A 19,265-nucleotide genomic window follows, 5' to 3' on the forward strand; every position below is an offset into this window, starting at 1 on the left:
CAGGATGCTGTTGGCCTTCTTAACCGTAAGGGCACATTGTTGGCTCATGTTCAACTTGATGTCCACCAGGACCCCCAGGTCCTTCTCTGCAAAGCTGCTTTCCATCTGGTTGGCCCCCAGCATGTACTAACACCTGCATTTATTTGTCCTGACAGGCAGGAATTTGCATCTCCCCATGTTGAACTTCATGAGATTCCTCTCACCCCACTTCTTGCGAGGCTGCTCTGGATGATAGCACACCCACCCGGTGTATCAACCACTCCTCCCAGTTTTGTGTCATCTGCCAATTTGCTGTGTGTGCACTCTATGCCATCATTCAGGTCATTAATGAAGGTGTTGAACAGTATTGGTCAGTGTCAACACCTTGGGTACACCACTAAATATCATTACTTTAAATTGTCTCCTTCAATATTGTACCTAGGATTCACTAACGATTTCTCATGCACATCTTAGACTCCTGCTGCTTTGCTTTTGGAAAGCAGGGCAGCTGAAGCTAATAAATTTAAAACTGTCTAAATGTCTTCTGAGTATATAACTCGCCAGCTAATTTGGGTATACTTTTTCACATGGCCCATTTGTACCAGATGCAATCCTCTAACCTGTTCTATGGTTGAATGTATAGAGTATGACTGAGAATACTGCCAGGATTTTACATGAAAAAGCACACCAATACATGGTTGAAATATTTTGTGGCTTCATTTGATTCTATAAATCTGACAGTAGTCAGAAAGGAATGAGCTCCATTATGAAGACAGAAGAAAATTTTGGCTGTACCAGACTATGTGAAAAGCTATAAAAAGTATGGGTGAAAATGATTTCAGAAAAATAAAAGAAATTATTTAAGCCATAGCATTAACCCTACTTTTTTTCATATACTGCTGCTGGTGAAGGTATTGACAGCACCCAGGAATATAAGCAGATGAAAACATTTTGTGTTCCTGGGTAACAGCTTGGGAGAGACTTGAATCGAGCACTGAGACTTTGTCTCTACTTAAACACGGAGCTGCATTACTGACCAGCAGTACTGGGACAGTTATTCTTGACTGGAATCTCCGGACACCAGTGTAGTACTTGTATTAAATGATGAATTGCACTCCCTGACTCTCATGTGTTCATTAGTTTAAAAAAAAAAAAAAATCCAGCAAGTAATCTAGGTTTAATTCTGTAGCCAGTTAGCAACTTTTCTGTCTGCCACTTCCCAAAAACCAGCTTTCAGCTACTGCCTTTTGCCAAAATCACTCAGGCTAACCTCACTAGCAAGTACAAGTTGTATTGGACAAGCTGGATGCTGCTGGTGAAAGTTCTGTGGCTGTGAGTTAAATGAAATACCTAGCTTGCCGTAGAGGCAATGGGGCTCGGCTATTGAACCCACTCTGTAGCTAGTAAAGATTGTCTGAGGGACACAGGCTGGTGACGACTCTTCCACAACAACATTTCTGTATGTTTGCTCCCCTGGGAACACTTAGTTGAAGTACTTGCAGTGCTCTCATTTGTCGTAGTTTGAAGTTTACGTAAGTAGCAAATTATGTTGTACTGGGATAAAGGAAAAATTTAGATGACTACACCAATGTTTGAGTTTGCATGGTGTAACCAAAGCAGACAGCAATACCAATTAAGGTGAAAGACAATTCCTGGGATGCTCGATCCCCTAGTTAAGCCAGAGCTCTTGCCCTTTTTTCTCACGCCAGTGGGTGCAATGGTACAATGCAGTGTGGTGCGGTTACCAGATCAGCCTGTAAATGAGCTGCTTGGCCTAGATGGTCCACCAAAACCATGTCACTTGTGGACCTTGAAGCCGTACAGTCAAATTCTTACAGCACAGCCCTGGCTGGCACCCAGGTGGCTTAAAGCAGAACTTCATCAGTGAGAGCTCTGCACCCACTCAGATGCTCCCAGGACCTGACTTTGTATTGCTGTGCTGTGCCACAGAGCTAAAACAGCTTGTTCAAAGTTAACACCTGTGTGTCCACTTTCCCGTAGGTACTTGGTTTTGATCTGTAATATATGCCCTTGGTTCCTATTGCTTCTCTAGCCATTTTTAGAAGAGCAAAAATTCTAGTATCCTTAAACACTCAAGCATAACTTAAAGGTAGCACTGGGAAAATTGCAGTTACTCTAAGGGAGGAAAGAGACAAAGCAAGGGGTATTGCCAGTGTTTTGAAAATACAGCATACATTTAACTGTCTTGTGAGGTCCTTTTTCTTGAGGGCTCAGAGCTTTTATTAGGTCTAGTCACAATCACAAGGTAACAGATTTCTGGGTGGTAGCCAGTATCCAGAGAAATCTGAAACTGTGATCTCTGAAACGAGGAAAAATTTCCTTGTAGAACCTTGTTAGAAATTTTTATTTATAAAATAATGATATTGCTAGAATTTTTTCCTTATAATGATACTATTGGCTTTACAATGCAGTTGTAACCTTGAGTCACTAATATATTTTACAAATGTATGCAATTAATTGTTCAGCAGCTCTCACAAAAAAAAAAACCACAAACAACAAAATACAGAAAATGAAGTCAGGAAATTCATGCAAAAACATGTTCCAAGATAAAAAAAGTCTTTAACTGAAAACCAACAGGTGTCTGGGATGACTTGCAGGGGTTTCCCCCACAGAATAGATCAAATTGTTTTTCTTATCCTTCAGTGTTGTTGCAATAATTTATTTTGCCATCATTTTTCTTTCTTTATGCCTCCCTAACAGAGAACCTTGTCCCATTCATTATATGTTCTTAAGGAAAAAGAGGATGCAGTTCAATGGCAGGCTTATTTAGACTGGGAAGTAATCCATTAGAATTGCTATAAAGCAAAAGGTACAATATTTTTACATGTATGTGTATACCTACATGCTTATGTATATTCACTCCCATCTAAGTAGAATTAATGTTTCTAGGCTTTTTATATTCATATAATCTAAGGGAGATTAACATACATTTATAGAAAATAACAAGATAAATTATTAACAAATATATTAACATTGTGAATCTGCTTTGTAGCTCCAGTGAGAAAACAAGCATTCCTTTCCTGATCATTCTGCATTTATCAAGTTTCACAACTTCACAACCATTTTCTTATGGCTTTCTTCACTGGAGGTCTTCTAGTGCTCTGCATCTTATAGCAAACCATTTGATTCTACAGAAAGTCCCTCTCCTAATTTGCTGTAGCTAAATTCCATCTTAATCTTCTGGAACAGTGGGCAGACTGGCCAGCTCTGTTGTTTTGTTTTCATCTGCTTTATAATTCATACCATGAGACTTCTGTATTCTCAAATCTGACCCCAGGGACTCCAGTTGCAAAATCCTCGCATCTCTGGCAACATGTCTCAGCTCCCCCTTGGAATATTCTAACAGTACAAATGGCATCATGTATCCATGCCTACTAGATGCATAAAAATCAATGGTATTTAGCTTTGTTCTGATTTAGATAACAAAATCCTCTTTTCCCAAGGAATGAAGACATCACAGTCCTTCCCTGTGCCTAGGACACACATTAGCAGCTGGAATGCTGGAGTCAGCGTTTCATTCCATGAGAGTGAATAGCATCAGACCTCCAGAGATTTAACTGACCTTCAAAACACAAAGTCTAGCTTCCAGCAAACTTAAAGTAAACATATTTCTCTAGAGATTAGGATCAAAGCACAAGAAAAACATTCTACTTAACTACTACGTGGTGCTCATACCATTACTTATTTATTGGAGCAAGGGTAAGTGGTGATGGGGGAGCCGTGATTCACTTTTTTTTGTTGAATTGTCTAATGGTAAAAGTAGTTCACAAAGGTTCGCAGACCTTTGCTGAGAGCTTTGCAAAAATCATCATTCTTTTTCATACCATTACTGCTTCATTCTCAAATATGGTTTTATATCGTCATGGTCAAATCCTGAAGACTGAGAGCAGAATAAATCCCCCATAATCCAGGAGGAAGCAGTTAATGACCTGATGTACCACCTGTACACTCAGAAGTCTATGGGGCTGAATGCGATCCACCCAAGGGTACTGAGGGAGATGACGGCGAAGCTTGCCAAGCCGCTTTCCATCATTTATCAGCAATCCTGGATAACAGGGAAGGTCCCAAATGACTGGAGGCTTGCCAATGTGACGCCCATCTACAAGAAGGGCTGGAAGGAGGATCCGGGGAACTACAGGCCTGACTTTAAAATCCATAAATCTTAGTTTGGAAATAGGAGAGGAGAATGCTCCATTTCCCTCAGTCTAGCTATTTGTTGGTCAGCTTTGTACAACAAAAAGCACTGTAAGTAACAGATCAGCCCTTCATGCATTCCCTGTTAGGATTTTCCTGTTGCCAGTTTTAGGCTGAGATGAAAGTGTGTTAAGAAGCTGGGGTACTGATTCAGCAGGGAGGAAATCAGAAAGGTAGTCTACTCAGGGTTATCCTCAGAGACAGTTCATAACTCTAATTCCCACAAATGAAAAAAAAAAAAAAACCAAGGAAAATTCCTCTGAAACCCAGTTTCAAGCCTATCCTATGATCTTGAATATGGAGCCCAGTTAACCACAAACACTCCTTGATTTTCTCCCTAGCCACCAATTTATGCTGCTTCCCCAATATAGAAAATGAACAAAACTTAACCTTGATTTTGGTGATGACCATGTAGTGATGGTGCACAGAATTACTGAGCTGCGCCTGGTTTTATATGTCATGTTGTGTAAATGTACAAGCTGATGGATGTCATTTTGTGATATACAGGGGTTCATTCATTTCACATTCAAATCTCTGTTTGTCCTTAAGGAAATGGAAGTCCAGATTCAAGCCCTATTATACTATTATTCCAAGGATATCGCACAGAACACATCTGTAATATTTTTAAGCAAGCATGTTTCCCACTGATCAGAGTTACAGATTATTTGACTTCCTTACTACACCCTGTCATGGCTAGCACAAAGATTTAGGGCAGTCAGAAATACAGTAAATCAATTCAACTCAAAAGATTTTCAATTTACAGGAGCAAGTTTTCCATAGCTTGTGCCAAACTATCAAGTCATTACTTTTGGTCTGAGGTAAGCATTATAGCCTCTCTCCCTGTCCCTTTTCGCCGTCTTACTATTATCCCTCCAGGAATAGATTAATAAATGCCTGACCTTATGCATTGGTGTCAGTGGAGACCTGCAGTAATTGCTCTTTCTCATAGTTCAAACAATCATATTGGATTACATCGCACAAAGCAGAAACGCAGAAAAAGATTAAAAGCCTTTTTAAAGCTGAATCATGGGTATAAGACAGGCAGTGAGCGTATGAAAACAAGTATGAGGGAGTAATGCTAAATGGACTAGACGTAAGCTCTGTGATGGCAAGTACTCCCTCGAATCTTGTTCTCCTTCTGTTATTCAAAGTGCAAAGATTTCAGCTGCCAAAAGTCACTGAGATGTAAATATTTTAGGAGACTTTCCCTGGTTGTTCTCAAATCCTCTAAAATTTATGATTGCTGGCACTGACCTCAGCGACACTCAACGAGTTTAATGAAGAATGCAATCCAATGATTCCAGCAGATGTTTCTGGGTTTGCTTCACTGGGAACTTTCTGGATTTTTCTTCCTTCATTCCCAGGAATCAAGACCCAATTTTAGCGAAGTGCTGATGATCCAACCAGCAACAAGAAGACTGAAATAAGTCTTCATCGCCACAATCCTTAAAACATTCAGCATTGCAGATGTATAAGCAGCTGAGCTTTGGATGCTTATCTAAGCCTCTTTAGCCTGGAAAACTGAAGGATGGGAAACTCATACAATTGGCTCTCAATAGGTTTGTGGTATTTCCTGCACTGCTCTGGCACAGAAATATAATTTATCTCACAGTATTCTGGCACTGCCAGCGTGGAGTCTGGCAATACAGAAATACATAAGAAAAGACAATCTTTTCCAATAACAACAAGGGAAACTTACTTTGAGTTATGATTTTGTTTGAGTTATGATTTAGTTTATTTCTTTCTCTATTTTGCTCTTTTGCTATCCAGGGGTACTTGTGTGACTTTACATTGCTACCAAATGCTAGCAGCACAGCTGGGATTATGCAAAACCAGCCATATAGCTTGGAGTCCCTTGTCTTCCTTCTGTTCAGTCAGGGGGTATTTTGAAAAGAAGGAATGAGTAGAAAGATAGCAATAGCAAAAGAAACCCAGGAACACACTACAAAGTGCTTGCCACTTTCTCTTTGGCCTTTTAACTCTGCAGTTGGTTTAATTTTTGAACTATAGCTTCTGTCTTCATTCCCTGATTTCTGGATAAACCATGCCTCACAACCCGGTACATAATGCTCATAATGTCAGTACGTAAAGAATGTGAAAACTTTCACATTCATTTGCAGGTACCTGACCTATCAGTGTGCGTACCATTAGATAAGCCAAAGCAGCCTTATTGCTGCCCATTATGTAGGTAACACAATACACAGTATATGTTGTTAAAGTCTAGCGCTTTATTATGGAACAGCATTAGAAATCCAGGGCACTGTGAATGACCAAGAAATGCCTGTCCTAACTTTCACAGGTAAAGCAGCATTATTTACTATTTGGGCAATCCACTGAATTACATGATTTTTCCATCTTTCCAGATCACGTGGAGAACTCCACCAGAATGACCAGCAGTCACACAGACTGTCATTACTGCCTGCAGTCTCTTCGTGGAAAGAAGTATGCATTAAGAGAAGAAAACGCTTATTGTGTTACCTGTTATGACAGCCTGTTTGCCAACCCCTGTGAAGAGTGCAAGCAACCTATTGAGTGCGATTCCAAGGTAAAGATTTAGCTTTCACTTCTTGTTCTTTGCTAAATTACACACAAATCCCATTTCTTTAGTGGCAGATTCTATATCCGACCCTCTGCATATCCCTGTGCTGGTGAAGAGCCCTAAGCATAGCCCTTGTACAGCCATGCACAGCAGAGAGAAACAGTGCTATTTTCCCAGAACAGGAAAGCTCTGGGGCCAAAGATTAGGAAGCATGCACTTATGTATACCTGAAACATACATCTGTGCTGTGGTGCATGAGTGGACCGCAACTGGATTCCATGCTTCACCTCCAGCCACTCACTAGCTGCAGAGACTGCACGGTGCTTGAGTGATGGTAGGGTGCTGGTGGAATTCAATAGAGCAGGTTGAATGAAACTTTGGAATTTCTGACAGGTGTCCATCGAAAAAAGTATTTTGAGTATTGGATAAATTACTGTATATAAAGGCTTGGCATGCAGATGTCAAACTGATAGGAAACCATGTTTATAATTTGTACATTATTCCTTGTGTCTTGCAGAAATGAAGTATATTTTAATTTTAACTTAATTCCATGCTTGCCTTGCTCATCTTATACATAGCATGTGAGCGGCAGTGTTTCTGGGCTTGGCTTTTTTTTCACCTCTCCCCTTTTTTAGGATATTAATTAGTAATATGAGTTCCTCTGTGGTCTTTAACAGGGTTTCCAGTGCTCCATACTTCAATTTACAGCTTGTACACCTGACTTTGAACTTTAAGTTCAGATAAAACCTGTCAAAATGCCTTTGTTTAGCCAAATTCACTATATAGTGCTCACCTTCTCCCCATGCTCGCTTTGCCTACAGTCTTTTGAAATAAAAGGTCAGAAAGTTATTAAAATAAGCCTCTCGGGAGGCCTCCCTGGCCAAAGCACTTCATGGTTTTCAAAGCACATTGTCTGAGTACAGCTCAGTGCTGTAGAGGGACCATTCAAAGAAATTGCTGACTTGGATGAAGACTCTTCTCAAACTCTCATCGGCATTCTTCAACAGCAAACTTGCACACGCAGCTCCAGTGAGGGTCACCTGGAGAACACGTGCTCTGAGCTCCCTAATTGCACTTTTAAAATTGAAAATTAAGTGGCAGGACTGCCAATGTCAAAGATCATTAACAAAAAGTCATGCCTTTGGACGGAGTGGAAGAAAAACGGGGAGAAAAAAGCAGAGTAGCAAGAAAGGAGTGCAACAGGCCAGAGTCAGCTAGAAAAGTGGCTCACAGAGATCTACAGCCAGTTGTCCCACCTCTGCTAAGGTGTTAGAACTTGGCTCTCTTCCTCTCCTTACCCAGACTTTGCCTCAGGCTGCTCTAAAAGGTTCAGAGTGCTAAGTAATGAAATGAAATTGGTAAATGCTCAGCACCTCCTGAAATGAAGCATGGTATGTATTTCATTTTTAGGACGTTAAAGGGTAGGGATCTGACGAAGGAGAAAAATTGAATTCAATTTGTCTCCTTTTTTACTTTTTACTTATAAAGGAGACCAGGATGGGTTTGGCTTATTTTTTAAGGAGGAGTGGGGGGGTGGGGGGTGGTGTTGGTGGTGCATTTTTCCCTTGTTTTTTTAACCTTGGAAAAATAGTCTGCTGTTTGGTCCTTTTTTGAATTCTTAGCGCAGGTCTCATACATATACTGTTAGCTTGTTCATCCCCCAAGCCTGCTGAGTCTTAAACAAACATTTTTCTGCCAAGTTTTTAGGAGGAGTTATATTAGGTGTAAACAAAAGCAATGATTTTTTAATAATCTTCCTAAGAATAATTTTGTTCTCAATGAGGTTTTAATTGCTTGTTTTCCGCAATAATATGATCTTTCTTTAGTGTTATGTAGTGTCAGCTGGAAGAAAAAGTAGTAACGTTAAAAAATACATGAAGTTCATTTCAAAATCTGTAGAGAATGCACTTCTTGTCAGGCGGCCTGTGCACATTAAAAATGTTGATCTCTTGTTTCCCCTTGAAGGCCAAATGCAAAATACAAAATGGTTCTTCCAATAAAAACATATCTCTGATGTTACATAAGGAAGGACTATTGCCTGTGCCAAAGCAGCTCCTAATGGCCTCTGCAAGAGATCTACCAAATAGCTTGCCACAGTGACATTGATTTCACCTCTGAGCACACCTCCTGCTGGATACATTTGTCATCTCTTCAAGGCCCCATTGCAATGCTCTCCATTTTTCACTTTATGTCTGGGACAAGCTGAGGGATAAAACCACTGTAAAGAAATGGCTTCATTAACATGGACTTACTTTCTCCAAGGATCTGGCCTACAAAGGCCGCCACTGGCATGAGGGGTGCTTCAAGTGTACCAAATGCAATCGCTCGCTGGTGGAGAAACCATTTGCTGCCAAGGACGAGCTCTTGCTGTGTACTGAATGCTACTCAGATGAGTATTCATCTAAGTGTTTCCACTGCCAGAAGACCATTATGCCTGGTAAGACAACAGGGACCCTTTGGTGAAAAATAGAACTGCATTTTTAATTATAACCACATCTTTGAATAACTGAGCTACAAAGCCCTTGACTTCCAGAACAGCTTTCAGGTGACTAATTCTCCTTTGTGCGTAGTACCCTGCCAGCAGTGAAAAGAGGGCAGGCAGGTACCTCTGGTCTAGCACTGACAGGATTAATGAATCTTTATAAAGAATATTAGAGTTGAAGATAGGGTAAAATGTTTTCATGTTGAGTCCTTGATTCCGCTGCAGTTCTTGGGAAGCATATCCCACTGTGAGTGTAGGTAGACAAACAGAGCTATCATTGGCAGGAGTGCCAGATCAGAAAAGACATCTGCATTTTCGTCTGTCACATTGACCAGACATTGAGCTCACGTTCTTTATACCAGTTCTTCCACTCCAAAATATTTTTTGTTTAAATTGTCAAAACATGACATTCTGTGTTCAAATCACTATCAGCATTTTTGCTAAAAAGTATTCAAGTACATTTGTGTTTATAGTAAGTTTACTTCCAGCCATTAGCAACCTTGACAATTCTGTACTTTCCACTAAATTGCTTCTCAGCTTTTGATCGTGTCCCTTAAGGACATCCTCTAGACCTTTCATAGCTACCACACCAGCAAAGCTCATACAGCAGAGAGGTTGCCTAAAAGCTGCCTCTTCAGAGGCATTGAAGAGAAGCCACAGCACTGTATGTGGCAAAATGAAGCAGCTTGCTTAGGAAAATGGGTCCTTAACTTTTGGAACAGTGAACTACCTCCAGTGCTTGAATCTTTTTACGGATCACATGTATAACTCCAAATACCAGTTGCAAACTATCTGCCATGGCCTCATGACTATTACTTTGGGAACCTTGGCCATGGCCATCAGTAAATTTGGCAGTGACATAGGATTTTTATTTTTCAGCAGATCTCAATGCCAAACAATTAGATTTAGGCTGTGCAGAATTATTGTCTTAGTATAAATACCAGGTTACTGATGTCATGGTTCAACCTGTAGCATTCCTAAAATCGTCGAACCATAGAATGGTCTGAGTTGGAAGGGACCTTAAAGATCACCTAGTTCCAACGCCCCTGCCACAAGCAGGGATGCCTTCCACTAGACCAGGTTGCTCAAAGCCCCGTCCAACCTGAACTTGAACCCTTCCACGGATCGGGCATCCACAGCTTCTCTGGACAACCTATTCCAGTGCCTCACCACCCTCATAACAAAGAATTTCTTTCTTATGTCTAATCTAAATCTACCCTCCTTCAGTTTAAAGCCATTACCCCTTGTCCTAACACTACATGCCCTTGTAAAAAGTCCCTCTCCAGGGGTACCCTTTAGGTACTGGAAGGCTGCTCTAAGGCCTCCCCGGACCCTTCTCTTCTCCAGACCAAACAACCCCATCTTTCTTAGCCTGTCTTCATAGGAGAGGTGCTCCAGTCCTCAGATCAGCTTTATGGCCCTCCTCTGGACTCACTCCAACAAGTCCATGTCTTTCTTATATTGGGAACCCCAAAGTTGAATGCAGAACTCCAGGTGGGGTATCACAAGAGCAGAGTAGAGGGGCAGAATCACCTACCTCAACCTGCTGGCCACACTGCTTTTGATGCAGCCCAGGATATGGTTGGCTTTCTGGGCTGCAAGCGTACATTGCTGGGTCACGTTGAGCTCCTCATCAACCAACACCCCCAAGTCCTTCTCCTCAGGGCTACTCTCAATCCATTCTCCTCCCAGCCTGTATTTGTGCTTGGGATTTCCCCAACCCATGTGCAGGACCTTGCACTTCACCTTGTTGAACTTCATGAGATTCACATGGGCCTACCTCTCAAGCCTGTCAAGGTCCCTCTGGTTGACATCCCTTCTCTTCAGCATGTCGACCACACCACACAGCTTGGTGTCATCGGTAAACTTGTTGAGGGTGCACTCAATCCCACTGTCCATGTCACCAACAAAGATGTTAAACAAGTGATGGTCCCAATACTCACACCTGAGGAACACCACACAACACTTGGACCACAACTGTTTGAGTGTAACCATCCAGCCAATTCTTTATCCACTGAGTGGTCCACCCATCAAATCCATGTCTCTCCAATTTTAAGACAAGGATGTTGTGTGGGACAGTGTCAGATGCTTTGCACAGGTCCAGGTAAATGACGTCAGCTGATCTTTCCTTATCCACCAACGCTGTTACCCCATTGTAGAAGGCCACCACTTTTGTCAGGCATGATTTGCCCTTAGTGAAGCCATGTTGGCTGTCACCAGTTGCCTCCTTATTTGCCATGTGCCTTAGCATAGTTTCCAGGAGGATCTGCTCCATGATCGTGCTGGGCACTGAGGTGAGGCTGACTGGCCTGTAGTTCCCTGGGTCTTCCTTTTTTCCCTTTTGAAAAATGGGGGTTATGTTTCCCCTTTTCCAGTCAGTGGGAACTTACACCAGACTGCCACAAATTCTCAAATATGATGGATAGTGGCTTAGCAACTTCATTCATCAGTTGCCTCAGAACCTGTGGATGCATCTCATCAGATCCTATGGACTTGTGCACCTTCAGGTTCCTTAAATGGTCTCAGACCTGATCTTCGCCTACAGTGGGCAGTTCTTTATTCTCCCAGTCCCTGCCTTTGCCTTCTGCGACTTGGGCGGCATGGCTTGAGCACTTGCTGGTGAGGACTGAGGCAAAAAAGTCATTGAGTACCTCAGCCTTCTCCATATCCCAGGAAAACAGGTGTCCTGTTTCCCTCTGGAGATGGACCACATTTTCCCTAGTCTTCCTTTTATCATCAGTGTACCTATAGAAGCTTTTCTTGTTGCCCTTGAAATTCCTGGCCAGATTTAATTCTATCAGGGCTTTAGCTTTCCTAACCTGATCCCTGGCTGCCTGTACAATTTCTCTGTATTCCTCCCAGGCTACCTGTCCTTGCTTCCACCCTCCGTAGGCTTCCCTTTTGTCTTTGAGTTTGTCCAGGAGCTCCTTGTTCATCCATTCAGGCCTCCTGGTGTTTTTGCCTGACTTCCTCTTTGTTAGCATACAGCACTCCTGAGTTTGGAGGAGGTGATCCTTAAATATTAACCAGCTTTATTCGGCCCCTCTTCCCTCCAGGTCTTCATCCCATGGTACTCTACCAAGTAGATCCCTGAAGAGGCCAAAGTCTCCTCTCCTGAAGTCCAGGGTAGGGAGCTTGCTGTGTGCCCTCCTCGGTGCCCTAAGGATCTTGAACTCCACCAATTCATGGTCGCTGCAGCCAAGGCTGCCCTTGAGCTTCACTTTCCCCACCAGCCCCTCCTTGTTGGTGAGAACAAGGTCCAGCATAGCACATCTCCTCGTTGGCTCCTCTATCACTTGGAGAAGGAAGTTATCATCAATGCATTCTAGGAGTCTCTTGGATTGCTTATGCCTTTCTGTGAGGTTCCTCTAACAGATATCAAAGTGGTTTAAGTCTCCCATGAGGACCAGGGCTTGTGCACGTCAGGCCGCTCCTACCTGTCTATAGAGGACCTCATCTGCTTGGTCTTCCTGGTCAGGTGGCCTGTAGCAGACCCATACTGCAATGTCACCTGCCTTCCCTTTAATCCTGGCCCATATGCTCTTGGTCGGCTCCTCATCCATCCCCAGCCAGAGCTCATTGCACTCCAGCTGGTCATTGATATAGAGGGTGACACCCCCTTCTCATCTTCCCTGCTTCTCCTTCCTGAAGAGCACCAGAATATAGTGGGGTTTGCATTATTATCCTCTGGTGTATATCCACCTTTCAGATTTTGCCCCAGAGTCTAGGACACTAAATCCTTGCAGCAGGCGCCAAGGGTAGGAGTGACAGGGCAAATAGAGAGCTGAAGTGGCATAGGGATGCCAACCAGTTTCCAAATCATTAGCTTCGTTGTCATCAGCTTGCTAGCTCTGTGTTGTAAAGACCCAGCAGGCCAAAACAGTGAAGCCAGCCTTCTGATCACTGGGAAGAAGCTGCAAACCTTTTGTGTTGAAATACAACCAGTAGTTTCTCTCTCCACTAGCCCCACAGTCCAGGAAACAGGTATTGTGGGATTAAACATTTACATCAGTGATTTTCTTTGTGTGGAAAAGATGGTAAAGCACCTGGCACCTCTCCTTGCAGTCTTATGGTACCAGCAGAGGTGAAAGTTATGGTGCAGTCAGTGGAAAAGTCATTCTCAGATATATTTGTGTGTCTTAGACTTACACATCTACATTAAGATGTACAGGACACCTGTACACAGAACTAAGAGTTTTGAAAGTCCTCTGGCAGATATTTAACTGAGTGATTTTCTTTTGGGATTGCATCTGTCCTTGCACTGCATCAAAAGCATCTAGTTAAGCATGATAAAAAGATCTCTTGATCTTGGATGGAAATTATGAGCTATAAGAAGAGGCAGTGTGATGTGCTTTATCACAGTAAAGGTATTTACTTAAAAAAAAAAAATTGCCAGCTTAAGCTGAGTAAGATAAATAATGCATGTGTAAGTGAAGGAGCCTTACTTTAAGGAAGGCAAAAGACAGGACATTAATAGATGTACTAAACATTCAACAAATTAATCTTTAATTTATAAAAGTGCTGTGTACCTGAACATCACCACTGAGTTGGCTGGCCTGAGAGAAACTCTGAGCAACTGAAGCATATCACAGAGAAGTAACCTTAAAAGATTCATGTAAGCACTCTAAAAATCACAGTGTAGGCAACTTGGCATGTCTTTCGCCAGGTGATGATATAGCACTGAATGTGTTCTTGAAATTTCAAGTACGTACTTGGACACTCTATTAAACTGAGGAAAAGTATTTTGTTGGGTAATACAACCGAGATAGAAGATTAAAAATCCCAACATTTAAAACTTATCTTACAAGGCTATATCGGGGTGAGGATTGTTCACTTTGGGTTTTTGCAGGTTCACGTAAAATGGAATTTAAGGGAAGTTCCTGGCATGAATCCTGTTTCGTTTGCCAGTATTGCCGGCAGCCATTGGGAACAAAACCATTGATCACCAAAGGCAATGAGAATTACTGCGTGCCCTGTTTTGAGAAGCAATTTGCTCACCATTGCTATTCCTGCAAAAAGGTAATTAACTGTACAATGGAAAAATTGCCCTAATGAGGCAATATTGCTTGTGGGGGCAGGGGCTGGATTATACAAAACGTCTGGTGAACTAACGGTAAGAGCACTGGTATTGGTACTGGATGCTGAAAGTTACGTGCAATGGTGTCTGCTATCCCCTTTAGTTAACATTGGTATAAGCCTTATTATATTTGAAAAAAATTTATTGACCAAAACAAGCACTTTAGGGTTCTTTTGTTTGCACTTTTTAACAAAGGTTGAAATTTTACTGAAAATTATGTAAAACTCTTCTTTCCTGGTACTACCTGATTTTGCCTTGATAAACATGTCTCCCTTTCCGACATTTTTTGGGATATATTCATATACATAATAAGCCACCAAAGTTGAGCAAGGTGTTCACAGTCTTGCCTGTTTTTCTCTTGAAATGTATCAGGCAATAATCAGATGAACTAATATTCAGTTGTGACAATACTGGTCAAGAGTCCTACTTTTTCAATACATGCTGCTTACCCTGTGGGTACCAAAAAGCTTGACTTCAAATGAGTTTTTCTTTTTTCCCCAAAATACAAGTAAATCAATTCATTCTCCCCTCAGTTTCTCATGTTTTAATATTGTCTCTGATTGATGAAAATACTCCAAGTGTCACCCTATTCTAGTGTGATACTGTTCTCAAGGGAAATGTTTTAAGCTGCTTTTTATGGCAGAATGTAACTTATTCTTTAGTATCTGCATCACTCTGGAAGCATTTTTTTTTTCACTTCATCAAATAACTTATAATTTCTAAAGTTATTTCATGTTTGTCTGTAAACCTCTACCTCTAACAAAAGATTTTCATCTAAGAAAAATCTGCTGCCTGTTTCTTCTTCAGTAGTTAAACTTGAGAAAGTACTTTTCTATATTCCCACGTGTCTACATGTAGCCTTTAATTTTCATTAAATGATCACATGGCAAGTATAGTAATTCTGCTCTATGTTTATTAGAGGCATTGAGGTTAGAAGCACTTAAGTGAAATAATCAGGATTTGCTTCTTAAAAATTCTAGGAATGCAAAAAGTCCCCCTACATAATAGCTAAAACAATTTTACTACTTAAACTCACATCAGTTCCCATAAATAAGAATTGAGCCCAAATAGATTAATTTGCTAAACTGGAGTCCTGAATTTTGTGCCAGGGATTTTGAGATCCTAATGGAAAAGCAAATGAGAGTTAGAAGTAGCCTAGTACTGGGAATGCTAAGGGGTTTGGGAAGTATTTAAATTTTTGTATTACCTGACATCACCCAATTATTATTCTTTTTTTCCCTGAAACTGTATTCCCCAGGGAAAGCAATGGGGCCACTATTTTTACTTAAGTTTCTCCAGCTTTTTCTCCTCATGTTCCAACTATATCCATTCGTTCATTCGTTCATTCATTCACTCACTGTCATGCACGTGACTTGACAGTAGAAATGCTATCTTATAGCTCACCTTTACCTCTACAGAAATTTATCTGTACAGTGTCCTGGTTTCGGCTGGGATAGAGCTAATTTTCTTCATAGTAGCTAGCATAGTGCTGTGTTTTGGATTTAGTACCAGAAGAATGTTGATAACACACTGATGTTTTCAGCTGTTGCCAAGTAGTGCTCAGACTACTCAAGGACTTTTTGAGCTTCTCCTGCTCGGCCAGGTGCATAACAAGCCTCTTACACCTTCTGTGAAACCAGCTCTTTGCCACACATATGGAAGCCATAGAGCAACTGGAAATTTCCCTCTTCAGAAATACCCAGTAGAGAGTTGTGAGTGAGTTGCAGGGAATGAGAAGCTTTATGACCCTGATAAATACAATTTTTTTTCTTCTTCTGGCAGTGTAGATCTCCTTTCTGTCTCACTTCTGCTTTTTACTGTCTCTTCCTTCCTGCTTAAAATACCATTTCAGTTGTGAGACAGCAAAATGCCAGTTCCAGTTGGAGATCAGCCATAATCTCAGCACCGGTTCTCTCATTCACTGTCCATCAGTGAGAACTATTCTTCTGAGAGCATGCCTGACACTAAGCCGTTATCCGTGTTTAACAGAAAAATTTCATAACAAGCTAACCTATTTATTACAAACCATGAGGTTATCCTACGACAGAAAACAGAGAATAAAAAACCAGTGGCGTGTTCAGCTCAATTGCAGTTAGTCAAGTTGATATGCCAGATGAAAAACTGACGTGACCACACTCTCTTCTCTTGTGCATATGGGAAAACAAGAGAAAGGAGTTATGAGGAACTGGATAATCCTTCAAGATTCACAGTTTTGTTTCATTGCTCTGTCCTTTTTGTCAATACATTAGGTAATAACTTCTGGGGGAGTGACCTACCATGACCAGCCTTGGCATAAAGAATGCTTTGTGTGTGCTGGGTGTAAAACCCAGCTGTCTGGCCAAAGGTTTATTTCCAAAGATGAATATCCATACTGCGTAGACTGCTTCAGCAAATTGTATGCTAAGAAGTGTGCTGCTTGCAAGAAACCTATTACAGGTGAGTCTTATCTTCTAGGAGGGTCTAGACACTGATGAACGATCACGCTTCTCTGAAATTAGACCTTTACTTTAGAAAACAGCATTAAAAACTTTCCCATCATAAAGAAAGTCCGAGGGAGTTAACTACTGAAGAAACCCTCTCCTCATCACATGTAACGTGTCTTGCTAGGACATACTGATCACACATATTCCCTGACTGGTGAGGAGCTGGTTTATATGTTGAAAGGAGTTCGTCCACTGTTTGATTTAGTACTTTCTGCACTAAAATTCATCCCTAAGAATATATGAAAAGGCACTATTTGGCTCTTCCCAGGACAGCGCACGCAAGTCCCTCATGTCTGTAATTTCTTCAGCTTTGTTTTTAAGTGCAAATATGATCAAATTGGACACAAATGAACTGCCTGCTGGTTAGGCACACCTGTCAAATTAGAAAGCTTGCCAAATGCAACAAAGCTCTATTGCATGCATCCTTGTGTACTTAGATGATTTGTAATTAGATACCATACAGGTCACTAGTCTATGATAGCTGAAGTTTTCTGAGAGCATTTGCTGCTGTTCTGCATTGTAATCCTATTATGTGGAGCCTCAGCTGTTGAAGAGTGCTGATCCTTACAGGTGCATGCTGCTTGTGTAAGTAAGTGGACAAATAAAATAATGAATACCCAATCAAATGGGCACAGTTTTACAAAAAAACAACCAAACAAAACCAAAAAACATCAAAAAATACCCAAAACACTGGGGTTTTATTTCATGCTAGGAACTCCATGATGTGGTGATTTCCAAAAGCCTCCATCTTGAAGGAACTTAGGTGGAAATAATTACATTTCACTCAGTATTGTATGGAAACAATCTGCAAATAATTTTTATGAGCATTTGTTGGGAAGATCAGCCAATCTGAATGGATATTCTGCTAAACCCATTCTGTTCAGAGTTCATAATGGGATGTGAAAACAAGCAAGTGACTTGTGGCTTTGCTTAAAATATTTCTCACTGTATTTAATTTTAAAGCTTTTTCACTTCAGCCAATAAAGGATACTTCAGACTAGGGATTTTTGTTCATTTGTTTGTTTGCTGTATGAATGACAACCTGATCGCACATCAGAAAACAATCTGCTGCATTTCTGAACCACGTCCAGAAATACTGGATTCACATCTTCTTTCTCATAATTTCTTTCAGCTCTTGGAGGTGCCAAATTTGTCTCCTTTGAAGAGCGCCAGTGGCATGGGGAATGCTTTAACTGTGCAAAATGCTCTGTCTCACTGGTGGGCCAAGGATTCCTCACTCGGCAGGATGATGTCCTCTGTCATGGATGTGCCTCTGCTTCATAGTTCTGTGGAGAGCTGTACAGCTGCAGTATTCTTGCACTGTAACCATGTACTTCATTACTCTGCAGTAGGAAAATCATCTAAAAGGTATAATGTTTAGTCATTCAAGAAACTTTACAACAGCAGTTTAATTCTATCATAGCTCTCAATTGCTTGTGAAAAAAAATTCAACAGCCCCATACTAGCTAAGAAAATAACGCAGAAAAGATTCTGCATAGTGTATATTTTAAATCTAACTATAGTATGTTTCTCCTTGTAACACACTGCACTCTGCTGTTAGAAGCTTAAAATTTACATTTCATCTCCCATAAACCAAGGATTGTGAAAAGTCTATATGGCATATGGCTAGTGATGAGGCATGAATACTGCTTCACAGACGCAGACCTCGGTGTGGAAAGCTGGGCACGTGCATTTTCCTATTGGATCATAGCATTGATGAGAACAACTTGCAAATATCAGCTTCCTTCGTACTTGAGGCAAAAAGGCTGCTGGCAAAACAGGCAGAAAGTGGGAGGAGTGGATACTTTTACACAGAGGGTCACTGAGACAGAGAGGACTCTTCCAGGGCCAAATAAAGGGGGGAAAAAAGGTAATTTTCCTCGCCTTACTGAGATTACTCCTTAGAAATGTAGTCTTTAGTCATCAGAAAAACTGAATGACAGGTCCTTTCCCAAAATTGTTTAACTGTACTTAATTTTTCAGGCATAACTGCTTTAGAACATAAATAAACCCACATTTTGAGCTACTGTAACAGGTAAGGGTTGTCCAAGACTGGATAGTGTTGAGGTACACTGTCCCATAGCTAATATACTTTAAGACTCTGTCTCCATTTTGTTCACTAGACCTTCAAATACATGCATAAAATATATTTTTTTATTAGTACAGACAAAAGCCAACTCATACTTGTCCCTTTAACCTTGTAATTTCCTCCACCCAGAGCCCATTTGCCAGCAATCAAAAAACTGTTAATGGCCTTAAAATTTCCACCCTGCTAGGTCTTTGATGCAGTCTACCTTTTCTTCTAAATGCCTGCTTGTCTATAGCAGGCTATAAGCTCTTCAGAACCAATACCTGATTCATTTTGCCATGTGCCACATGCATTTGTCAATATTATGTCAAGAATTGGTAATATTGTCATTGCAAGCTAGGCAGTCCTCACTTGTAGTACCAAGGTATTAGCTTCTAGGTAGCTAGCTTTGAGAAGGTCAT

The 19,265-nt window shown here is 41.1% G+C and overlaps 1 protein-coding gene across 1 annotated transcript in view; it reads left to right on the forward strand.

Moving 5' to 3' along the window:
• The window catches only part of FHL5 (four and a half LIM domains 5), a 28,276-nt gene extending 10,217 nt beyond the window's left edge, over positions 1–18,059 (forward strand). The window contains exons 2-6 of the mRNA XM_009649052.2: positions 6,569–6,739; positions 8,996–9,170; positions 14,065–14,234; positions 16,542–16,728; positions 17,908–18,059. Coding sequence (XP_009647347.2) covers positions 6,569–6,739; positions 8,996–9,170; positions 14,065–14,234; positions 16,542–16,728; positions 17,908–18,059 — 855 coding nt within the window. The remainder of the gene's footprint in view (positions 1–6,568; positions 6,740–8,995; positions 9,171–14,064; positions 14,235–16,541; positions 16,729–17,907) is intronic.
• Positions 18,060–19,265: the final 1,206 nt, after the last annotated feature.

This window comes from Egretta garzetta, unplaced genomic scaffold, assembly GCF_000687185.1.
Source record: "Egretta garzetta isolate BGI_Z169 unplaced genomic scaffold, ASM68718v1 scaffold231, whole genome shotgun sequence".
In the NCBI taxonomy this organism is placed as follows: domain Eukaryota; kingdom Metazoa; phylum Chordata; class Aves; order Pelecaniformes; family Ardeidae; genus Egretta; species Egretta garzetta.